The 11,803-nt window shown below is 36.7% G+C and overlaps 1 protein-coding gene across 1 annotated transcript in view; it reads left to right on the top strand.

The window, feature by feature from the left end:
• The window catches only part of gpr4 (G protein-coupled receptor 4), a 35,688-nt gene that overhangs the window by 20,927 nt on the left and 2,958 nt on the right, over positions 1-11,803 (top strand). The window contains exons 2-3 of the mRNA XM_027999510.1: positions 7,322-7,943; positions 10,350-10,614. Of these exons, the coding sequence (XP_027855311.1) occupies positions 7,782-7,943; positions 10,350-10,614 (427 nt within the window). The 5' untranslated portion in view covers positions 7,322-7,781. The remainder of the gene's footprint in view (positions 1-7,321; positions 7,944-10,349; positions 10,615-11,803) is intronic.

An 11,803-nucleotide genomic window follows, 5' to 3' on the forward strand; every position in this document is an offset into this window, starting at 1 on the left:
CACTTTGACGTGAAATCGCCAGCAGCAGGTTATTTGGATTCAAAGTGACAGACGCCCTGAAAGGAGCTGAAAAAAGGCAGAAATCCTATTATCTAAGAATGATTTTGAGCAAAAAATGTAATGAACATGTTTTGTTTGGACCATGGATCTATTCTGATCGGGTCATGGAAGCATAGTAAGTTCACTTGAAGCAATTCTTCCTGGTTCTCTCTTCATGAAGTCCAGGAAAAACATGTTGATGAAGTTTACGAGTCTTGAATTTTTGACAAAGTGTTGGAGTCCTCCACAGGACAAGGCTGCATTTTCTAGCCATAAAAAGTCCTAATCAATTTGTTTTAACTTTGTTCCTGTGTGATTTTTCACTAAGAGACTGTTTAACATCTGCAGGGAGAAATTTTTCTTTCTCACCCAAACCTCTTTTTGTTGAGCTGCCAGTCAGCACACTTGTGGATAATCCCTCATCCAGACATGGTGCAGTTCGTGAGCACAACACGTGGCTGCTCTGACGACAACAATGCTGAATACTGTCAGCAGCTGCGCCGCATTGAAATTTTCAAAATAAATCAGCCTAATCATGCAAATCCTGTCGTCTTCTTTGTCGTTTCTGCCAGTAGTAACATCCGGTTATTGGTCATGTGACCCGTTTCCATTGGCTGAGAAATCACCTCATCCTAATGCCAAAAGTTTCAAACAAAAAACTTGAGTTTTTTCAGAATTGGGGTGCAAATGTATTTCCGTACTTTCAATTTGCACAGTTTTATGTTTAATGGAAACGCAGCCAGTGATGGTCTGAGAGGATGTAGCCAGAGTTGGGTAGCAACTGGTTACATTTGAGTAACGTTTTAGAAAAAAAAAGTACTTTTTGAAGTACTCTTCCTCCTAAAAGTAAAAACACTTTTAAATACTCTGAGTAATTTTTATGAAGTATCTCTTACTTGAGTAAAACTCTTGATTTTCTACCCACTGAATGAAAAACAAACATGTTTTAATCAAAAACTCACCAGACAGAGACACACCTGCAATTTTTTTAAGTTTTTGAAATTTTTTATTGAAAGAAACTAATTTTGAAAATTTTTCTTTATTTATTTTTTGTTACTTATATAAATTATTGTAATTTTTGTCATTAAAATACCAAAATTTCCAGTTAACTTTATATCTTGGTCCATCTGATGATGTAAATTTTAAATATTAAATGATTGATAATTTGATCAGTAACTCGGTACTGGAGTAGACTTTTTTTTTTAATCCTTTTTTACTCTTGAGTAATTTCTTGCTACTTTTTACTTTTACTTGAGTAAAAATATATTGAAGTATTTCTACTCTTACTTCAGTGTAATTGTTGGAATTTCTTTGAATAAACCGAAGGTCTTGTTGGGTTTTCTTCTGTTGTTGTTTATAAAAAACAGGAAAATACAAAGTTAATTTCAGAGGACAGTGCAGAGCGACATGAACTAGATCATTATTTCCAGTGGCTGCAGCGGCACAGGGATCATTTACTGAAACGCTTCAAATCCGGCATTTTTTCCAAAAAGGTTGTTTATCTTCAAGGCTTCTTTAGTTGTTAATCTTCTGTATAAAACAAATGTTTTCAAAAACGTAAGTAGTTCAGATTACTTTTAATGAAAGTGTCCTCAGCTTGTCTGAAGTGTGTAAACAGACGCAGCGGTGGGAACGTTGCAGCGTTTGGGTCTCTGGTGGACAGAACATGTCAAGGTCAAAGTCAGTGACCTCTGTTTCGATTCATTTGTTTCAGGAAGTGGTTTCCTCCAGATCTCATCAGATTAAAATGTTGAAAATATGAAAACAGCCTCATGGAAGTTCAGAGGGTGAGGTGTTGGACATGGGAATCAGAAACGAATCGGAGACGTTTGACAAGACGTGCCAAAACAATCGCCCTGAAATCACTGCCATCATTTTTCGTAAGATGCGAAGAAAAAGCAGAATAATCCGAACCTTTCTGCAACTGAGATTAAATGTTTTTGGTTGGGAAAACAGCTGTGCTGATGTTTTATTAAGTGTTACATTCCTTTAAAGTCCCTGGAGACGGCAGCGTCCACTCAACTGTAATTGTCCAAAGATGCAAACAATGTCTTCCAGCCAGAGAATGAACCAGCAGGCGCTCCGTGCCAAATTGTTTTGCTTTGCTGGTTTTATGTCTTTAGCTAATTAACAGCAGCGAAATGACCCCCGACTATGTGTGTGTGTGTGTGTGTGTGTGTGTGTGTGTGTGTGTGTGTGTGTGTGTGTGTGTGTGTGTGTGTGTTAGACTTTAGGTCACTATCTCAGCATTAGCAAACAGGACTTTATTTTACAACAAAGCTCGTTATGTTTGGGAACGGTTATGTATTCGGCGTTTTTGGGAAATTGAATTTGATACAGTAGAGCCACTATAGATGGACAAAAGGAGACAATTTCCAACAGAAAAACGCAGAAATTTAAAGATCAAGCTAAGAAATTTTCTAGAAAAATAAGCACATTTCTGAGCTCCTCAAGTCAAAGATTAGCAAGAAATTTTTAGAAAATTTCTGAGATTAAGATAAAAATTTTCAACATTTTTACAGAAGAGCTATGTAAAACATAGTAGAGTTATTGCTGATAGAAAATAGAGGAGTAGTTTTCTGCCAAAGAATCCAAAAATGTTGAGGTTAATCTCAGAAATTTCATAGGAAAGAGCAACTTTTAAACTCAGAAAATGTAAGTTTTCTCTAGAAAATGTATGAGATTAATCTATATATTTTTTTGTCTTTTCTGGCAAATTTTAAACTTTTCAAACTCAGAAATTTCTGGGTTTTTCTAGATAATTTCTCAGATCAATTTTTAATTTTTTGGGTGGAAATTTCTTCTTTTTTTCTACCTCATCTGCCGTAGCGTTATGGTCGCCATTCACAATCAAAAATGTTTCAAAAATGTTTCTTTCAGTAATTCATCTCTCTGGTCTTTGCTGGATTTTTCTTCCTGTTTCTTGAAGACGTGACTCTCAGGAATCCATTTGCCAGTTTTTGATCTTTAAAAAAGAAAAGTATTTTTTGTCAACGTATTGATCAACGCGGCAGTTTAAAGAGTTTCCTTAGAGTTTGTCTGCCAAATCTAATGAAGTGTGAACAAGTTTCATTTTTACTTTAAAAGCCAACATCTTGTTTCAGTCGTGTTCTGTGAAACCACCAGTTTGGTAAAAGTCATGATGTGTTACTTTATAGGGAAAAATCAACAATTATGGGGTTGTTGACGTGGAAGATAATTCATTATAGTAATATTGTGCCATCTTAATAATCTAGTTAACAATAACACTAAAGGTTTTTTCTCTTTTTCTGCAGGTGTAGAGGCAGACTTCTCTCCTCTACTCTGATATTCTTCTTTCCTTTTAAATATTTTCTCCTTTTGTTTTCTCTTCTATTTTCAAAACTTCAAATTGATCTCAAAGCAACTGCTAATAAACTTTATATATGTATATATAAAGTGGAGCATCATAGCAAAAGATTTTCTTTCATTGTTTTATAACTGCAGTGGTTTTACATTCCTTCCTGTTCTTCCCGTTTCATTTTCACCTTTGACCTTATAAAATCTAGTCAACATTAGCAGCTACAGTAACCAGCTGTTTTTAAGTGTAGTAACAGAGATGTGTTATTATCCTGTCTAAGAAGAACAAGCACAAAATATTCCACCCCCATGCACTGTAAAAACAGACTTGTTTGTTGGATATTAAGGCTGAGTGTCATTAGGGTTATTATATGGTATTTTTGCACATGTTGGCTGTCTGTCTCATTACAGAAAAAGGTTACATGTATCAGTTGTTTCCAAAAGTGGCAGGCAGTGATTACTGCAATCAGCAGGTCTGTTATTATCTTGTTTTGACTTGTGATCTGACCTGGCAGATTAAAGAAAAGCCAGAAAACAACAGAAAGTCATAAACATCTGAAAAAGGAAAGTAGCCAGGCTGTGCCTAATCAGCGGGTTGCCTCTGTTGTCGACCAGATCATTTACACACACAACCACAAACAGCAGCTCAAAACAGAAAACACTTCAGGAATAGTTCATCTGCTTTAGCAGTGCTTAATCACTTTTTGGGCCACTTTTATGCAGCTATAAGGCCCATTGGTAAGACATGAAACTGTTGCTGCGCACGTTTACTCAACAGGTTGTTGCTAGGTAACCAAAGAGGAAGCTAGCTTAGCTGCTTGTGATAGGGGAAGCAGCTAAAGCTAAATAGTTCACTTTTTCACATTGGCTCAACTTAAATAGATTAACTTATCAAGCATTTTTTTATTCAAAAGTTTATGCCACTTGTTTAAGATGAGCATAAACAACAAGTTGATGAGAATTTAATATTTTATTAATCAAAATGTCTGACAAATTTCTTGTTTTTTTACGCGGCTGTAGATATTTAGTGTCGACCGAAAGAAAACCATGAGCTAAAAATATTATTTTTCTGTTGTTACCAAAGCATCAAAAAACAAACAAAAATCCTTTGGCTTCATTTTATACTTTTAAAACACAGAGATTTTTTTTTTCCTGCTTACTAAAACATTCCTCTTATCTATCTAGTTGTTTCCTCAGCAAAGACGTTTTTAGGTGAAGGTCGTTGCTGAAGCTCCTCGTTACGTCGCCGGTCGGTTTTGGTGTTTGCTGCGGCGGCGGCTCCACGTCTCACACCAGCAAACGTCTTTTTCTGTCCTCTGAAGCTGTTTTCTTCTCCCTGTTTTGGTGGCCGACGTCTCAGAGGGCTCAGCCTGGACTTACACCCAGGAAATAAACGCTGACTCAGCGAGTCGCAGCACTTCTTTGGAAACTGCTGCTTCATGGCTATTTAGCCAACACTGCAGCCTCGCTCAGCCCATTTAACAAGAAACACTCTGGACTCTCCCTCTGCTCCCAGACTAAAAGCAAAATACAAACAGCTAAAAATAAAATAAATGGCTTTTTTCCGACAAAAACAATTTTCCCCGGTATTGGATTTAGTACGAACAACATTTTCTGAAGTCATTATGAAAGGAGTGTTGCTTCACATCTAAAAGGAGAAAAGAAAACAGAAAACTGTTAACCAACAACTCTAATAACTCTGCAGATTGAAGAGAACAGGACAAAAACACAAAACTTTACCAAGTATTTCTGGTTTAGTTTCTACTGCCAATATATTTGTGCACTTGAAATAAGACAAAACTAACGTTCAAGTAATTGTTGAGATAGATACAGAGCTTGTTTCAAGGAAATAAATCCTTAAAATTGAAAATAAAGTTCTAGTTCCAGTGGCAGATTGGATTTATAGCCAGTTACATTTACTGAATTACATTAACTTGAGTAACGTTTTTTTTAAATTACTTTTAGGAGTATTTTTATTTTTACTTTTATTTGAGTAATTTTATTATGACGTATTTCTGCTCTTACTCGAGTAAAACGTCTGGATTTTCTACCTACTGAATGAAAATCAAAATGTTTTAACCAAAAATTCGCCAGACAGACACACAGCTGCAGTTTTAAAGTTTTTTATTGGAAGAAACTGATTTGGAAACATTTTCTTTCTTGTTACTCATAAGAATTATTGTCATTTTGGTCTTTAAATTACCTAAATTTCCACTTAACGTTATATTTTGCTCCGACTGATGATGCAATTGTTAAATGTTAATGATGGTAGTTTAATCAGTTACTCAGTACTTGAGTAAAAACATGTTGTAGTAGTTCTACTCTTAGTTGAGTAAATTCTTTTGGATACTCTACTCACCTGTGATAAATGTTAAAAAGTCTTATTAAATGCAATCGGTATGTTTTCTTTCTCATTTATTTAATGAAAACAATAAATCTGGACATGTAAACGACTCTTTTATGTCCAGATTGTCCATCTCGGCTCTGACTGGTGAATCCGTCCTGCAGATCTAGAAGCTGCAGAGACAAATTTCACCTTTTTTATCGGTTTGTCGACCTGCATAACTTATCCTTCATCACTGAACATCCCACAGAGCGCGGAGTCATGGGAGTAATTCAGTAAGAACAGCTGCTGGCTTCAAGGTGAATGATGGGAGGAGAAACAGAAACTCAGAACCGATTTTTACTCTCTTCCTCTCTCTCCTCTTCCCTCCATCCATTCGGTTGCATAACTGCCCGATCCTCAAGGTCATGTTTGCAGCTATCCAAGGTCATGCAACAAGAAATGAGTCCAAAACGGAGGGGAAAAAAATCCTTTTTACACTGAAAAAACACAAAATCTTCCAGGATTCTTTTGTCTAGTTTCCAGTGCAAATATTGTAGTAACTTGAAATCAGACAAAGTAACTTAGAAGTAACTTTTCAGCCAAATATATTATAGCTTGTTTTAAGTCAATAATTGCTTAATATTGATTATTTTTCACTTATATTATGGAGAAAGATTTTTTTTAATCAATATTAAGAAATTACAGACTTAAAACAAACTACATGTGTCTTATTTCAAATGTATTAAGACATTTATACTAGAAAGTAGAGCAAAAAATCAACATATTTACAGTGTAGTCCTGTCACAATAACACATTTTTCTGGATGATAAATTGTTCCAGAAATTATTGTGATAAATGATAATATTGTTGTTTTAAAACTATTTTCAAGTGTTATAGTAGTAATGAAGGCAAATTAATGCCTGAACACAATCTCAAAGATCAATTAATGATTAATGAACCTTTAACTGCAAGACATTTTAAATATCCATCATAAATAAGCAAAACAACAAATAACATGAATTATGAAGTCACTGTCAGCAAAATGCAAGTTGAGGCCAAAACACCAAACTGAAGACGTTTATAATCCGGTGTTTGGTAGAAAAGAGAGAAATAATAAATCATGAAAATGGAAATCATTGACTTTATTTTAATTTGCCATGTGACTGTTAAAATGCTTATTTCGACAGGCCTAAAAGTAATCTTTAATTAATTATAGAAATGCACAATATATCTGCTGAAATTAGTTGTTTTGTTTTACATATTGGTATCGGTCCAATAATAAAAAATTATGAATAACTGATATTTATTTTTATGTTTATGGTTGTGATTTTTCCAAAGTTGTCGGAACGTTAGTGAAATCAGTTATCAGCCATAACAGAAATACTAATATCGTATATCGTATATCGATATCGATATCGGCTCAAAGTTTTCTATCGGTTCATCTACTGATATCTTGTTGGTTGCAGATCAAATTATAGATTTTTTTTGTGGAAAAGCTTTTACAAATTATAAAACTACACTTTTTCATGCATATATTCAAGATTTTAAACCCCTCATCTATCATTTTATTTGGCATTTCTGTCATTTTAAGCCAGACCTTTGGTTTGTGGAGTAATTCTCCGTCCGTCTCTGTTGCAGGTTTGTTCCCGGGCGAATGGATGGCGTGTCAGGGTCAGAATGCTGATGGTCTGTAAAATCATCCCCGTCTTTTGATAAGGACCCTCCCTCTGGAGTTTCATGTGTCATTGGGACCAAACACACACCGACGTTACAGCAGAACCCGGCAAACCTCCCAGATCTAAAAGATTGATGAGGCCTGGACGCCTGGCTCCGTGTCGATAAGGCAGCTTTTATCTTTCTTCTTCTCTGCTTTTATTTCCGAGTCCTGGGGGAGGATCATGACAGGCAAAGGCCTCGCTTGGCCTTTCAGACGAGAGGAATCATGATTTTCCTCGGATGTTCTGCCTCCGCTTCCTTCCGCTTCTCCGGGTTTAGCTGCAGTTTGGGAGCCGGGCGGGAAATCGGAGTCGGCATGCCGCTGTGGGGCCGCCGGAGCTGGAACTGGGTGAAAACACAGAGGGAACAGAGCTGAACCCAAATGACGTCATCAAACAGAGCTCCACACAGGACAATGTGCAACATCTCCTTCTGTAATGTGGACAGTAAGGTGGACCAGTTCTTCCAACCCACTCTGTACATCATAGTTATCGTTCTGGGGCTTCCGACCAACTGCATGGCTCTGTGGGCCGCGTACATGCAGGTGAGGACAAAAAAAGGCAAAACACTGCAAAAACACTAAATGTTACCAAGTAATTCTGGTCTAGTTTCTACTGCAGATAACTTGGTTCACTTGAAATAAGAGAAAATTAACTTTTCAGAAATATACAGGAGCTTGTTTTAAGTAAATAATTCCTTGGGAAGCATTTTCTGTTAGAAGTGAAATAATCTGCCGGTGGAACTGGAACTCGGTTGCTAGGTTACGGGTTGGTCTTGGCTGGGGTTGCTAGGCAACGGTGCCAGCGGAATTTCTACTTTTTCATCTATATTAAGGAATTATTGTCTTAAAACAAACTCCTACATCTTGCTGAAAAGTTACTTGTGAGGTATAATAAAATTACTCAAAGTACAGAATAATAAAATACTCCTAAAAGTACATGGTTTCATAAAGATCACTCAAGATAATGTACTTTTAGGGAGGATTTTTACTATGTTGTACTTTGAGTAATTCTTATCATAAAGTATTTCTACTCTTACTTGAGTCAAATTTCTGGATTTTCTATCCACTGAATGAAAAACAAACATGTTTTAACCAACAATTCAGTTAAAGTTTCATCAGTTTTTTATTGAAAGAAACTGATTCAGAAAGATTTTTTTTTTGCCCGATTTTGTTACTTATATGAATTATTGTCATTTTGGTCCTTAAAATACCAAAATTTCCACTTAACTCTATATTTCGTTCTGTCTATGACATAATTTTTAAATATTAAATGATTAATAACTTGAGTAAACTTTTTACCAAATACTTTTTACTCTTTCTTGAGTACTTTTACTTGAATAAAAATATGTTGGAGTAGTGCTACTCTTACTGGAGAATAGTTTTTGGTCAGTCTGACAGACGGGCATCAGCAGCCCAACAGGAAGTTAGCACTAAAAACAGTAAGCCGTTCAGAAATAGACCAGCTGAACGCACCGCTGCCGTTCAGCTACACTGAACCTCAGACTCACACGTCTCACACCGCCTGTTAGATCCGATCAGCGGCCCGGGGATATTTTCCCATACGGCATCAAACATATCCAGAGTTTTATTTCCCACAGACTGTCCGTTTGCTTTGGCAGCAGCCGGAACGACTCTTATTGACTTTTCATTCATTCAAATTGTTGTTTGTCTTCAATTTCAACATCTGGGATAAATTTTGAAGCTGATTGTTGAAGGCACAAACACGCTTACTCACAAACCTGCTTCCGTATTTGGTAACATGTGACAGAAACATGCAGCCTTTATCGTTAGATGACTGAATTAATCTGCCACAGTTCAAAGTGCTTTAGAGAATAAAAACATCATAAACAAATCATATCGTCATTTGTACCAGTAATTCTGACATTTTTGTGCATTCAGAGTTGGGGAGTACCTAGTTACATTTACTTGAGTAACATTTTATAAAAATGTACTTTTAGGAGTTTTTTTATTACGCTGTACTTTGAGTAATTTTATTATGAAGTATTTCTACTCTCACTTGAGTAAAATTTTTGGATTTTCCACCGACTGAGAGAAAAACAAACATGTTTTAACCAGAAATTCATCAGACACAAAACTGCAGTTTTTATTAAAGTTTCAGAATCTTTTTATTACAAGAAACAGATTAAATAAAATAATTTCTTGGGGAAAATGTCTTGTTATAAGTGAAATAATCAGAATTAGAACTGAGTAGCTAGGTTACGGTTGGGGCGTGGCTTGGGTTGCTAGGTAACGAGTTGGGCTTGGCTTGGGTTGCTAGGTAACGGTGCAGCGGAATTACTACTTTTTCATCACAATGAAGGATTTATTGATTTAAAACAAGCTCTTATATCTTGATGAAAAGTTACTTATGAGTTATAATAAAATTACTAAAGTAAAAGTAAAAAGTACAGCATACTAAAAAAAGCTTCTAAACGTACATTTTTCCAAAAAAAGGTTACTCAAGTAAATGTACTTTAAGGAGTATTTTTACGGCACTGAACTTAGAGTAATTTTATTATGAAGTATCTCTACTCTTTTAAAATTTCTGGATTTTCTACCCACTGAATGAAAAACAAACTTGTTTTAATCAAAAAATCACCAGACACAGACACACACCTGCAGATTCTGTTAAGGTTTCTAAAGTTTTTTTATTATAAGAAACTGGTTTGGAAACATTTTATTTATTTATTTTTGTTATTTATATGAATTATTATAATTTTCATTCAAATTTCCACTTAGCTTTACATTTTGGTCCATCTGATGACGTAAGTTTTAAATATTAAATGATTGATCATTTGATCAGTTACTCAGTTCTTGAGTAGACTTTTTACCAAATACTTTTTACTCCAGTAATTTCTTGCTACTTTTAATTTTACTTGAGTAAGACATGCTGAAGTAGTGCTACTCTTACCTGAGTTCAGTTTCTGCTCTTCCCTCTCGTTCCTTCAGGTACGTCAGCGTAACGAACTCGGCATTTATCTGATCAACCTGTCGGTGGCTGACCTCCTCTACATTATCACTCTTCCTCTGTGGATCGACTACTTCCTGCAGCACGACGATTGGATCCATGGGCAGGAGAGCTGCAAACTGTTTGGCTTCATCTTCTACACAAACATCTATGTCAGCATTGCCTTCCTGTGCTGTATATCACTGGACCGGTACCTGGCTGTGGCGTATCCGCTGCGCTTCGTTAAGGTCCGGCGGATCAAGACAGGTAGGATTTTTATAAGACAACTGAGGGAAAATTAGACTGTTACATCGTGGGTAGAAGAACTTATTTTTAAGACAAGAAAGGACAGCTTTCTGTGATTTCGAAATGGTAAATATGAGTAAATACAGATCACAAGTGGGGTTCCTCAAGGTGCCATTTTAGTGCCACTTTTATTCAACTTTTACAGGATCTTCTTAGATTGTGGAGTACTATGTCTTAAGAAACTTATACAGGATCAGGGTCAGCAAAAGCAATAAATCAAAAAATTAGCTCTGCTACTAGCACTTTAGCAGAGGGGTGAAACATTGCCAGAATGAACGGCTTCTTCTCAAACAAGCACATACTTTTAATTTTTTAAGTCAGCTCAAAATGCTGCTGGCAGGGAAACCAATCAACACCTGAAAAAGTGACCACAAAATACCTGTCCGGGGCGTGCTGTGGTGGCGTAGGGCAGCGGCCCCCAACCTTTTTTTCCCCGACCGGTTAGCCCTTCAAAATTTTGCTGCGGACCTGGGGTGGGGGAGTCCGGTTTAGGATTTTTCAAAATAAAAGATGCAGAAGTAGTTCATTATTTCTTGCGTGGCCCGATACCAATTGGTCCGCGGCCTGGTGGTTGGGGACCACTGGCGTAGGGGATAGCGCGACCCACGTTTGGAGACCTTGAGTCCTCGATGCGGCTGTCGTGGGTTCGATTCCCGGACCCGGCGACATTTGCCGCATGGCTTCCCCCCTTTCCTGTCAGCCTACTTTTATATAAGGGACACTAGAGCCCACATAAGACCCCCTGTAGGGGAGGAAAAAATACCTGTCCTCAATTAACATTTGTAAAATAGTAAAATTTAAGAACTCTTAGACACTCTATAATGCACAGAATGATTTCTGGTCAGATATGAACCATATAAACCACTGGGGTTATCTGAGTTCTGCTTCGTTATTGTTCCCTGGTCCAGAACTAAACCAGGAAAAGCAGCACTTAGTTGATATAAGACACAGGAGCTGATTTCAGTTTATTTCAGTTTTTCCCATGTTAGTAGTGAAATAATCTCCCAGTGGAACTAGAACTGGGTTGCTAGGTAACGGGCTGGGCTTGGCTGGGGTTGCTAGGTAACGGCTCAGTGGAATATTCCAGCAGTGGAACTAGAACCTTTTCATTATTTGAATTATTGGCTTAAAATAAGCTAATTTCCTGCTG

This window comes from Xiphophorus couchianus, chromosome 18 (assembly GCF_001444195.1).
Source record: "Xiphophorus couchianus chromosome 18, X_couchianus-1.0, whole genome shotgun sequence".
Lineage (NCBI taxonomy): Eukaryota > Metazoa > Chordata > Actinopteri > Cyprinodontiformes > Poeciliidae > Xiphophorus > Xiphophorus couchianus.